General features: G+C 34.6%; 1 protein-coding gene across 6 annotated transcripts in view; it reads right to left on the reverse strand.

The window, feature by feature from the left end:
- LOC136841880 (mitochondrial outer membrane protein SLC25A46-like) overlaps positions 1 to 13,741 on the reverse strand; it is a 23,093-nt gene continuing 9,352 nt past the window's right edge. The window contains exons 7-12 of one of the 6 annotated variants that reach the window (XM_067109306.1): positions 12,618 to 12,659; positions 8,837 to 8,955; positions 8,295 to 8,436; positions 7,912 to 8,031; positions 1,088 to 1,363; positions 6 to 342 (exon numbers count right to left, since the gene is read on the reverse strand). In XM_067109306.1, coding sequence (XP_066965407.1) covers positions 1,103 to 1,363; positions 7,912 to 8,031; positions 8,295 to 8,436; positions 8,837 to 8,955; positions 12,618 to 12,659 — 684 coding nt within the window. In that variant the 3' untranslated portion in view covers positions 6 to 342; positions 1,088 to 1,102. The other 5 variants (XM_067109309.1, XM_067109308.1, XM_067109305.1 and 2 more) reach the window with 5 other exon arrangements.

The raw sequence follows: 13,741 nt of genomic DNA on the forward strand, positions 1-13,741 counted from the left end.
TTTGCTTTTTTAAAAATTTGCTATTTTTATCCATTTTGTACATATGTACACATATGTATGTGTGAGTGGTTATCATCATTATACCAAGTGCAGTTTATGTTGTCTTTAAAATTGCCCCGAAATTGGTAGTATATAATACAGTACAGTATCTTCAAATGTACCCACTGGGGTTTTACATTAAAGTGCTGCCTTGAACCTGCCGTTGCATGGGTTTACTTCACACATCCCACGCTGGGGTCCTAAAGCATAAACTCTAAATGCAGCCTTAGCATATAGCTAGTTCCCAAAATCCATCTTCATCAACTGCTTGCAAGTCAACTTATAATGTCCTCATAATTCAGTCTGAAAATCAACATAAAATTTAATGTACTTTAATATTTCCCAAATAAGTACAGTTGATGTCATATTTGTTTTACATGATCTTTTCTCTTCTGCATGAACATTAATAATAGCATAAAGGTTTCATGTTAAGCACTATATACTGTATACTTCTCAGTATAACTAAGAGCAGGATGCAACAAAATTCTTCATCATAGCAAAGTCAAAAACTGTTACTAGAGACAAAAGGGGAAAGTTAAAATACACTTTCAATACAAGTAACAAGTCCAAACTTGGCAGATAGCTACATAAAATTAAGAAACTAAAAATTCATATCAGCATAAAATTTACAATACTGGAAATATATATTTACATATGATGCAAATGCATACCGGCATGTGGTTTATGTGCATGCAGCAACATGGTGCAAAGAAAAAGAAAAAAATATGCAAGTCTGACTAAAACAAAATCTGCAATAAAATGCATGTATATATGTTATGACCAAAAAAAAGTAAAACTTATTTTCACTTTATTGAAATTATAACTAGATACTGGAAGGGTAAAACATGAAGTCCATACTTTCAGTACTGAGAATCAAGATAAGAGTCATTAGTTAAGTTAGTTGTGGAAAGGGTAAAAGGAGTAAAAAGACAATTTACTAAAAGGAAAAAGCAATTGTGCATCAAGGAAACTGATGAAAATTAATGTGTATTAAAAATACTGTAATGATTAAAACTGAAAATGAGTAATAATGGGTGAATGCATTTACATCCGTATGCTGTCTCTAGTCTTCAAAAGATAAATTCATTTTGTGCTTTTCCATCTCTGCTCTAAGATCAACATTCTGCAATCTGTGAGCTGGTGAGGCATGACTGGAGGAACCTCTTGATCCCGAAGCTGGCGTGATGTTGACTCCATAAGGCATCTGTCTCGGTGAACTGTGCTGGGAGGTGTTCAGGGGTGACGAATGAAGACTTTGTATCCCTTTATGCATAGCAGAGGCAGGAGGATAGGGGGCACTGGGTGTCAAGGGAGCCACTAAATCCTGCAAACAGCAAAACATGGGTAATTATATGTAACTGGTTGGCAAGATAACTGCAGTTACACACATGATAAATTAGTGCTTAATAGACAAAAATATTCCTTCAGAGGAACTGATGTTAATGCCTAGAAATTAAACCTTACTTTAAAGAAAATATACCATGTTCTACTATTAGGTTTTTACTCCATAGTAGGCTTACATTAAATATTACTCTTAAATTACTACATTACATATTTCACATAAGATTTAACTTTATAGCCCACTGTGCTTCCAATTTAGAAATCTGCAGCTTATCTCCAAATTTCTGTGAGCTAATTTTGTAGTTAGCAATGAAATATACATGTAATAAGAAGTAACTGAGGGAAAAAGGGATTATGGATATTTGAAATATTCACTAGTTTTGATTTCACAGTATCAAAAACTTCTAAAAGTTTTTCATTTATTTCAACTAACCTACCAACTCTTATTTTATGTCTGTATCTGTCACTGAATTGTACCATCCACAAATGATGTAATTGCAGGTGGTGGCCACCAGTGGTTACTATGTTAGGAATGAGTACCCTACACACACAGACCACCAGCAAGTCATTTAGTCCATTTCAAGGAGAATTCTGTCTGCAGTGCTGTTAGACAAGAATGAAGTTTTGTATAGAAGGATATAGATGAAACTTTAAATAAATACTTTGAATAATAATACCAGTGTTGCTATACAATGCATCTTCAGATTTGCAAGTATAGCTCACTGATACGGGAGCGTATGAAAATCTTGAAGAATCTGTGGTAGTCAGGCAACAATGATCCTAGTTGAATTCACCAAGTTACTGGAGAGGCTGAAGAGTAGGCTACCAGACAACTGACATCAAACCATAAAGAGGGGGATATTTTAATGCAATAACTGATAGGTTTCAGCAGCAGGGGTTCATCTATGGCCTAAAACACTTTTGAGCTTGACCAAAAAGTTGCTACAGAACTACTCATTCAAAAAACGAAGTTGCATCTGTGGTCCTCAGCTATTTGTGATTAATGACATAACACCCTGAAAAGTCGCACCTGTCCAAGAAACTTCCTAAAAGCCTCTGTATGTAAGGTGTTGCTGACATGACAACTCACAATGTAACTCTCATGGATCTCTGTTTCTGCTCAAAATATTTTCCAAAGGCAGCCTCCACTTTAACCTCTGCAGTTTTTCCCATGCCCATCAAAACCTAGTACAACAACCAGCACTCAGTCAAAACTTTTGCCATGGCTGTTCTCTTGCTCACCATGGACTGACATTTCCTATAACTAATGCTCATTTGCTTTTTAATAGCCAGTTCCCAGTTATGTGCAGTTTTAATGTGCAACCAGCAATCTGACGGTTGCTTATCATGCACTACTCCAACTGCTATTTTCTTCCATTATAGTTGCCTCAGCTGCTGATAATCTAGTGCTCAACATATAAACCCAATGCTCTTCCATATCATAAAAACCAGCATTCCTTGGCCTGATGCTCATAGGTAACTACTTTGGCTCCATGTCTGTTCTTTAACATCTAATTCTCTCTGACAGCAGTAGGGACAGCAGCAACTACAGTATATTGGTCTTCAAAAGCTGCCCCTCTTTGAGGTGTATTGCCTCAAAATTTGTTCAGTTTCTTACCATAAGTAGATTTTTTTTTTTATTGAGAGCTGAAGTTTTTTCTGCTTATACTCCTAAGAAAGTGTTCCTCAAAAGCTCCTGCTCCTCTGAACTAACTTTGCCTCAAAAACTGCTATTAGAGTTGTGCTCTAACAGCGGTACTCCCTTGGTATCAGTTTCCACTATTCTGCTGCTGAACAGTCACTGCCGAGGGTTGGCTCTTCAAGGTGAAAAAAACCAGTACTCCTTGGCAACAGCTGACATTTTCTAACTATGAAGCCATTGCTCTTACATCAGTAACTGCAGCTGTAGCTACTGAGCCACTGTGCACGCCTTTGAAAGTAGTTTCCCTCAGCGGCTGACAAACCATAACCCGCATTTTCAATCTTCTAGTAGCATAATGCTGCTCTGATTCTCCTTGACTGCTGATGCCCTGAAGTACCTGCCATTACTTTGTTTGCTCTTCCACATTTGGTGAAATTCAGTGCTTGTAGGCACAGGAGCTGCTTTCTTGATCCTCAAAAATCTGCTCATTTTAACTCAAAACTTACTTTCTTCAACACGTTACCATAATGCCGTTCTGATGCTCCTAAAGAAAATTATGTCTGAAGGCAGTGGCAGGGACTCGAGCGGTAAGTGTAAAAATGTTTATACCTTTATTTGTTCAAAGATGCCTATCTCTAAGAGTTTTCAAGGTAGACTGCTCAATTTTGTTTCATTTTGCAGCTGATTACATATTCTTTAAGTAACCTTTTTTTTTTGAAGTTTGGATACGTCATCAGTAAGCGAAGGACTTAAATTTGGATGACGTTCACACACATTTATTCATTCAGCTCTTTGCAGTTTTACACACACTCAAATTTATACCACTGCACATGCAAAACTGTCAATAATAGACTCAAGAATGAAGAACTCTGATAAAAATACGAGTAGTCAACCACTGGTAGCTTGAAATTTCATACTACGAACTTTGACTAAAAACATTTGGATATTCAAAATTTTAAACTACTGAGGATCCTAAGCTATTAACCTTACAAATGCTTTGTGCACAATTACTGGCATTCCTATAGGGACCTTTAGTAATTAACAGAAAGAAATCCTTCCTACCTACTGGTTGTATAAAATACTAATCCAATTCAGAAATAGGTACAGTATATCAAAACCTTGACTTCACAGACATTACAGGCAGTACATATTGTCTCTATATATCCTGGAGAACATGAAGCATGCAAGAAATATATTACGATATACACAAGAATAAAATCTTAAATCTTATATTTTGTGACACAAAACCAAATAAGGAAGAAAATGTGACTAGTGATGAAAGGACTTGAATATCTCAAAATAACTTCATATATACATTAACTAATTTAATCTTATAATAACCTGGAAATTCTCCATAATCTATAAAATAAAAAATATTCAGTTGAAAGACCAATTTTCCCTTGAGCATAAGCAAAGAAATAAGACAAAAATTTTCCAGCAAGACAAATCCAGTAACCATGTAAAGAAAGTTGCTTCCCTTCACCATCATTTTCATCCACATTTTGTGCAGGACAGAGGATTTAATCCTTTTGGGAAAAGAAGCCAATTTAGAAGTGAAAACCCATCAAGAGTATCTTGCTATGTGGTTCAACTGAAGTGAAGGGTGCTTCACACAAAAGTGCAGCAGCTGACGGACTTACTGTACTAAAACGAAAAGTAAAACCCCAAAAATGTGCATGGACAACAACTGAAGCATGAAAATTCCTTCAACTACAGCCCATTCAATGCAAATAATCTGGAAGAAAATTCATCCATACACAAATTGGACATCCAGTTTTTATGACTAAAGCTAGATGCCATGCTGCAAATGTCTTCATTACCTATACAGAACCTTTAATCTGCTGCTCCGGGATCAGTTGGAACAAACTGTGCCTGGGTACAAAATATAACATTTTAAAAATATGATGTTACATATGATTGTTTATGATGTTACATATGATTGTTAATGGACATAGTTAACAATGAAGTCATACACAATTGTGGTTATTAAACATTAGCATAGTTATGTGAAACAGAGAAAAGTATGATGAGAGAATGCAATGAAAACTGCCAATACATTTATGTTTTTTATTTAAAAAGAAAAATTAAAAGCCTTAATTACATGACCAATAATGCACAAAATCAATCCTTCAGTTAAATTTCTTCTGCTAGATGATGAATTGAAATCTCAACCAATCATTCTTTAGGCTAATATAAACACTTGAAACCTGCCTTCATAATTTCTAGATGTATAACAGTGCAGTATTAACAACCTATTTCATTCAGAACAAACAAGATCCTTAAAAAACTTTCGCTAAGTGATAGAGATCATGAGCGCATAGGACAGAGGCAAATGGAAAGAACTCGCTTCATGTTTAGCTCAATAAAGATAAAAAAAGAAGTTAAAAAACTTATGATGATGATAATGATCATCATCATCTTAAGAACTAAATATTCCCCCCCACAGTGATTATAAGAAATTCTGACATTACAATTTATGTTCAAATTATGAAAGTAAATTTTGTCCCAATTATTTGTTTCTTCTTTGCAATACCTCACTGGGTAAATATCACTGATTAAATACCATTGATGCCACCTGAGGAAAACCTAAGACCTAAAATTTAGGCAACTTTGCTCCATGATAAACTCTAAATGGAACTATATCCTAATGCTGTTGACCAGCAATGTCAAAACAAGTACTGCTGAAGGCATACTGAAATATCCACAAATATTGTAGATACAATACATAAAAGATTCCTGATATAAAAAAGCTTAACATCTAGTTACCACCAATACCCAGCACTACTTCGTAAAAACCTGGAATAACACATCCCTAATAATTATTAGATGAGGCACTAAAAAAAGGCTGAAAACACAAGTAAAATACATACATCAAAATAAAACAGAATATAAATGCCCATGGTAACTATGCCTTGTGTACCTTACCTATGGGATCATCATACACCAAAGTGTATACTGTACTCATAAGCTTCATTACTCCAGCACTACATCTTTTAAGGCTTTAACATGTGTGGTGTCACTTTGTAAATCTATAGTTATGAAAATGAAATGACCAGCAATTTCTTCACTAACCATTTCGCTGCGAGCCTGATGTCGACACTAGTGACGAGATCAGTGTCTTGCTAACTGTGTAACTGAACTAATTTTCTCCCTTTTATATTTGCACTTCGATTCTTTGTTATTTACACTACTGTTATAATATTACACTGTACTATTATGTTATTATGTTTTATTATAGTACAGTGGTAAAATATGCAAATGATATGTAGGTAATTATTGAATTATATATTTTTTACTGGTGATTCATACCATTGTGACACCTCTCAAAGCATAGAGTAAAGTTATGCCATTTTTGTTATTCAGTTTAAAAATCTTCATTACAAATCTTAAATGCTTAACCTTGGCCAAAATATTCATCTGGAAAAGCTTCAAAAAAAAAAAAAAAAAAAAGACTTGGAATTCTATAGAAAATATAAATTTACTATCTCCAATAAAAATTTCAGAGCACAGATTTTTTACGAAGTGAATCTTCAGTAGCCTTCCACTTGCAAATTTTATCATGTTTTCATTGTTTACTCACACTACCTCTGGTGCTTGATAAATCTGCTTCCTCCTCTGATATTTCCTAAGATTCATGATCATCTCAGATAAAATCTCAAGTAAAAAAATGATCGAAGGTAGGTTTGTCTATACAGTTGACCCCAGCTATTCGTGGGGGATGCGTACCACTACCCAAGCGAATATCTAAAATCCGTGAATACTTAAAACCCCTCTAAAAATGCTTATGACTGCCTATTTTGATAGTTCAGAACACCAAAAAAACCCTCTAAAAATACTTCTACTTGATGTTTTAAGTTTTGTCACAAAAAATGCATTTAATCAGGAAAGTGATATGAAAATACAGTCATTTGTGGTATTTCTCTATGAAAAATACTGCAAATAGGCGAATTTTCCAAGAATATTGTGTATATAAAGTGTGTTCCATAGAGAAATCTGTGAATAGGCGAGCCCGCTAATCTGGAACCGTGAATAGGAGGGGGTCGACTGTAACTATGATATGATAAACATCATGATATTCACTACTTTCACTATCAGAACTATCTGATAGTTCAGGTCTATTAGTATCATTGTCATTTCCAAATAAAAGCTTGTGTACTACTTCATCATCAAGAGAGACTCTTCCCTCCTTGGCATTTCGATGGCTACTGAATGTTTAGCCCTTTTCCTGAGGTTATCCTGTACACTGGAAATCAAATGAAGCCATTTGTCGCTAAAATACACAAAAAAGGTCCTTAAAATGATGGGCGAAACGCGATATCTATTATGAGCTGGCCAATTAGAACCAAAAGAATGATTACTGAGGAGATCAGTCCTGCGCAGCGAAAGGGTTAAAAGAGTCCTTGATGATTTATTCATTCACACATAAAACAAACACTTCAAATTATACAACAAAATATTCAGGTCCTTTAATTATTATTACTATCAAGTAGTTTACCCAGACAACTAGCTTAAAATACTTGACTCTCATATGGTTGGCTCAAAAAGTTTGCCCTTAATATTACAATCTGGATTTCATGCATTAAACTGCAGCTCTTTAGGAATCTAATGCAGTACTTGGTTAAATTGAAAAAGATGAAAATTCTGACAAAATTTCTTATTTGATTTCTTCCTCAATAGCATTAATCTGTCGGTAGGTTTTAGATGTTCACAGGTGGTCTTCATACAGCAAACCAATAACACAAACATCTTAAGAACACCTTGTGAGCTGCAATGCTTTATCATATATAGACATCCAAACACGTACCCAAACACAAAAAATGGACACAATCTGAATGAACTCCCTTTCATGCCTGTGGTAAAATATAATACAAGTAAAATTTATATCTTACCTGTGGTTTTGGCTTTGGTTTTGGGGGGACAAGGATAAAGGTAACTTCTCGGATGATAACCTCCGCGAACTTTAAGATTGCTCCATACAAAGCATACTGCATACACAAAGCTCCAAATCCCTGAGAGATAGTAAGTGTGAAAGGAACTTATGGTAATCTTATTTCTTATATTTATATAAAGGATTACATTAAAAAAACAGCCTTCATCAACAATCACAGAATGCTTAAATGTAATATTTAAAAAGTCATTGTAATGGGACATCTAAGTTGAGATAATAAAGAGAGAGATCAATGATGCAACAATCCCAAAATCAATACGGGCCTTTTGACAACATACTAATTCACTCTCTCATCTACCAAGGGAACAGAAAGAAATCTTGTACCTTGAAGAGACCAAAAATTCCTTCTTCTTGTAGAGTGGTGTGTAAGCAATCAAAGAACCCCTCATACCTCGTAAGAATTGGTTTCACTTCATATCCAACATCCAAGCTATCAATGATTGTGCGTGTCCCTTGCATATGAAGCCTGAAAATATAGCTTTTAATACTTATCTATGCATTTAAAATATCAATAGGAAAAAATTCACTACCAGAACACCATGGAGCAGGACTGAATTGGGAGTGAAAGTATAACATCAACTCGGTAAGTCAGTTCTCCTGTGACCACAATTAAATTTCATTTAAGTTTGATATGCAAGTACATAGACCTTAACAGCTATATGAGGACTTGGAACATCAACTCACTTCGTAAAAGAAAACAAATGTAAATGTTTTCTGACTCCAGAATCCAACAATCATCCACTTTTAAGAATAAGTTCTGCGTGTCACCTAAAGTCATTTATATTGGTGTCACTAGTCTTTAAACCAATATGATCTGTTTTTCTCTTCGATGACTAGAAAGAACTTGAGGAAAAACTGGATCTAACCTGTGTAAAATTGTTTCCAGTGGGTATAAAATAACATCTGATGCAAGGTGACCAATAAATGCAGAATGAAGACGAACTGATGCATCTGCAAATGCTCCAGAATCCTTGCTAACAGCACCCTACCAAAAAAAATAAAAACCAGTCATTACTCATTCATGGAGAAATTAATAATGCAGAAATTACCACCTCTACAACATAGTAATTGAAAAAGCTACATACCACAACAAATCTTAAATCTGATGCAAATATGTTTATAAGCAAAACACATTCTTTTTGATATCAAAGTCAAACAACAGCATATAAGCCAACAAAACAGATAGATCCCTGTACAATGATTCCCAACTCCTAATGGGTAGATATGCAGACTGATAAACAAACTTTCCAAGACACTTATCAAAGCAGGTTTACTCTTACACTCTTGACAAACCTTCATGACATAGAACCAAGTTGTTGTGGCAAACATATGTGCCATGCATATCAATATCATTATCAACGCTGGACGCAGTTAAAAGTTAAAAATTCCTACAGTACTAACCTTGACCTTGCAAAGGAGTGAAAACAGAAAAAACAAATGCATTACTTATCTTTTTGCCAAAAAAATGAAAACAATGTTATTACATAACTAGATGACTAAGTGTATTAGAACAAACTAAAAATGCATAGTTTATTCTATTCAGATATGATTACTGAATGAAAATTTCTTCATGTTTATGCTAATACACTGCATTACATTTCAAGTCATAAGTAAGTATAGCAAAGACCACTGAGCTGATTAACAGCTCTCCTAGGGCTGGCCCGAAGGATTTTATTTTACGTCTAAGAACCAATTGGTTACTTAGCAACGGGACCTACAGCTTACTGAAATCCGAACCACATTATAGCGAAAATGAATTTCTTAACTCTTTATCAGTTTCGAATGACGGTCTGAAGCTCAACCAACTCGGCCAACAAAGGGCTACATTTCAAGTCATAAAGCCTCACACAGACATTACTATTTTTCCACTGCATTCACATTTTGAATGTGACAATCTTTCACGTCTTATGTTTTTAAGGTTTTGCCAAGTCTATCACTTTAAAGTGTTTTGTTTCTCACCACAAAGGGAGAGAAATCCATTATTATATAGCTATCTGATGCACAGAAACTAAATTGCATTCATGGCTGCTTTGCCCATTCATTTTCTCTGTACAGTATTTTAAACCACCCAGTGAACTCATCCCTTTCAGAAGCTGACACAATACATTTTGACAATTAGGCAAGATACATAAACCATCTGGCGCATAACAAACGATTGTGTGCTCACTCTCATAATTCTGGCGCATAACAAACGATTGTATGCTCACTCTCATAGTTAATTCATACATTGATAAAATCTTTGCAACATTCTATTCAAAATATTCACAAACTCTCCAATAAGCATCTTACAAAATCCCTGTTGTTCCATGTAAATATCAACTTCACTTTTGTTCATTTAAATCTCAGCTTTATCCTTACATTTACTTCCAAGGATAAGAGCTCGATCAGTGTATAAGTTTTTCAAACCCCATTACAAAGCAACTTTGACAAGGCACTGTGCCTCTTAAAATGACACTCATTCTGAAAATGTATTTTCTGAAACAGAAATGACTCCTCCCTAATGCCTGTTACAGACATTCTTCCTCAAAGCACCAGGCATAACTGCACGACACCAGGATTACCACTACTGTATATAGTTCAATCACAATAAAACCAAGGGCCTCCAATTGCCTAAATACTTCAGAAGCATTTTATTCTAAAATAAAATACAGACCACAATTTTCCTGGGATGCTGGGGATTTTATTATATCAGTACAATTAATGTGTGCTCCAACTTTCATTTCTCCTGAGGTTGCAAAAATTCAGCACTTCATAATCTCAAGAAATACACAAATTCAGGATTCAACAGTGCACAAGCAACAAAATTAATTACTGCAATGAATGCACAAGATATCTAGCGATCACAAAGGCAAGTATAAGACATGGGAAAATGAATAACACAGAAGGTGCTTACTTGGCAGTGGGTACTATTACTGACAGCGTAAGTACCTCAATGATGTAACACAAACATTAGCATGTAAAGTTTTAAAAAGCAACAAGTAAACCTTCCCCTTCTCCTCACTTTACACGCCACTAGTAGTATCCAAACTCGGCTTGCATCCCTCATGCACCTATAAACTTCACCCATTCCCAGATGTTTCAACCAGGATAGTTTGGTTAAGTTTCTCATCACCCCAACTTGCTGATAACAAGTGTCTGTTATCTGGTGAAATCCAGTAACAGGTGGTAAATTAACACTAGCTTCTTCTATAAAAAAAAAATATAGTTTATCACTTGGTCAATACAAAAACCACAGTAAACAGTATCTGAAGCCTCCAACAAAGCATGGAAGTAAACTGTAACCTACACAGTCTCGTAGAAGGGAAATCATGTTAATAATAACTGTTGTTATAGTGCCATCCATTTTTTCACAGCACCCCTCTTAACAAAATCACAGAAGCAACAGCGAGAAGATATAAATAACAAAAACTTCACACAACAGAGAAATTAATAAGATCATAGCACTCTATTTTTAGGGTTAATATAAGTTTAGGTCATGAAGGGTTCGAAAAGGGGCACCATGGGAAATGCCAACAAGAAGCAACTGAAAATAAGAAAACACTGATTAACCAAAAGGCAATTGCTACATTTCTAGTGACGAATGCCATTGTTTTTTGATTTGTATTACTGCATGTTAAGTGAATTTTACTATAACATGGCAATAAGCATTATGATGTAGTGAATGATATAGTGGAATGATTATTGAACCTCAATCATCCAAGGGTTCAAGATTCCTGTACAGTAGTTATAAATCACTCATATGCCAGTGAGTCACTGCCGGCATGCCACATTTGGAAAATTGCGATAACTTGTAGGTACTGTATATATTTAAATAAATATAGTAATTTTCTTCTTTCCCTCTCGTTACACACGAATACAAAAATATAAAAAAAAACAATAAAACTTAAAAACCTACTGTATTACAAAACCATCAATAAATACAGTGACTGATTTCTCAAGTTTAAAAGGAAACATGGCATAATCCATCTCAGAAACTCTGTTCCCTTGGGAGATCTGTCAACTTTTGTATGAAATTTATCATTCAAGCAAAATATGAGTCGTAAAAGTGTATGGCCAAGTAATATTGAGTAGGATATTTAATAAACAAAAACAACTTTTTTCCAAATCCTGTACCAGCAACTAAGATTCTGTATTCCCCCCCACCTAAAGTTTTCAGTAGATATTACTGCATAACTGAAACCAATAGCAAAATCCTAGAATATGGACATGGGTAATTAATAGGTGCTAGACGTGAAGCTTGCAAGTGGTATGTCCTAAAATCACTACAAAGCAAAAATATGACAGAGCAAAGGGAAATGAAAATGCCAAAACTTTGCATTTTTTAAGATGTAGTCCTTTTCTCTTCAAATAATCATCCAAAGAGCGCCTATAATAATGTCATAAAATGTTCACAGGACCAACACCAAACAAAATGTAAAGTGCAAGCGTATAGTAGGCTGAAACAAAATGGGAACTACTAATGCACATAAAAGGAACCATATACTAGTAAGAAACACAAAATAAAATGAAGCATTATCTTTCAAACAGGTCCTAATATTTTGAATTAATATATCTGACAACATTAACTTGTGGAATTAATCTTTGCATGCAAAAGTGCAGCAAATTTTGGGGTGTTAATATGCGACTCTCATGAAACAGAAACTTCACCTTTACTTGTCTGTGGTCCAAAGACTTCTCGCGATTTTTCTTCTACAATAAAAAGTAGAAAAAAGTTTAACTTAAGGGCAAAAAATACAATGACAATATAGTGGAAAGTATTTGAAATAAAAAACTCATACAAGTATAGGATATTTATACACACAAATAGCTAACACCATACAGACCTCTAAAATCTATAATTTTTAACTTTGCAAAAAAAAAAAATACATAAAACATTGTCTTACTATACAAAATTTTTTATACAGTGTAGAACTTATTCCTCACTCATTTAATACACAAATAAGGTGATGCTGTGAAAACTGAAAAAGTATAATAAACCACTGCCTTACTGAAAGCCGTTCTCCTCTTTCACACTTTGGTCTGGCAAAAAGATAATGAGTCTTCAGAAAGATTTGTATTCATCTTACAATGTTTTATTAACTTTTCCTAAGAATGATATTCACCATTTTTACTTAGTAATTTTTTCAGATTACAAGTATATGCAGTATGTTATCTTCAGATAACTGTGTCCATACTTAATGACCTGCACAGTTGAAGGTCATCCATATTCTAAATAAGTGTGTAAGATTTTCACTCCACAATGTACACACCTCTACTCAGTGTTTTTCCTTTTGCCAAGAAAGGAATTTTGATGAACAATGGATATTATGTTGGTAATTTTATTTTTCTACTGGAATATCAGCATTGTTAGGCACATGCCTTCCAAAATGGGTAAGTTGTTCTGATGCTAGCTGGAAGTGAAAGCTATAAAAGATGGCATACACAAATGGGCAATTTTATTGCATTTTGCTAGCCAGCAGTATATAGATTAGTTGTGAACCTTATATACAAAAGCCCACACCTAATCATTATGGATGTATAAGATGATGTGGTGAATGATGCAAAAGTTTATCAAAAGGATTTGAAATTTCTAAAATAAAAAAAAAAACAACTTTGTAGATTTGATGAATGAGCTTCAAAAGTGTGTCCATACAATGTTACTACAGTGAGGGCAATGCAGCAGTTATCACGCTTTCTCTGTCTGACCTGAGATCAATCAATCTGGTAAAGTGGTCCTGTAACTTTCATGGGTCAGTGATACCTTTTGTAGACACCCATTTCTACCCGAGATG

Source organism: Macrobrachium rosenbergii, chromosome 9, assembly GCF_040412425.1.
Source record: "Macrobrachium rosenbergii isolate ZJJX-2024 chromosome 9, ASM4041242v1, whole genome shotgun sequence".
In the NCBI taxonomy this organism is placed as follows: domain Eukaryota; kingdom Metazoa; phylum Arthropoda; class Malacostraca; order Decapoda; family Palaemonidae; genus Macrobrachium; species Macrobrachium rosenbergii.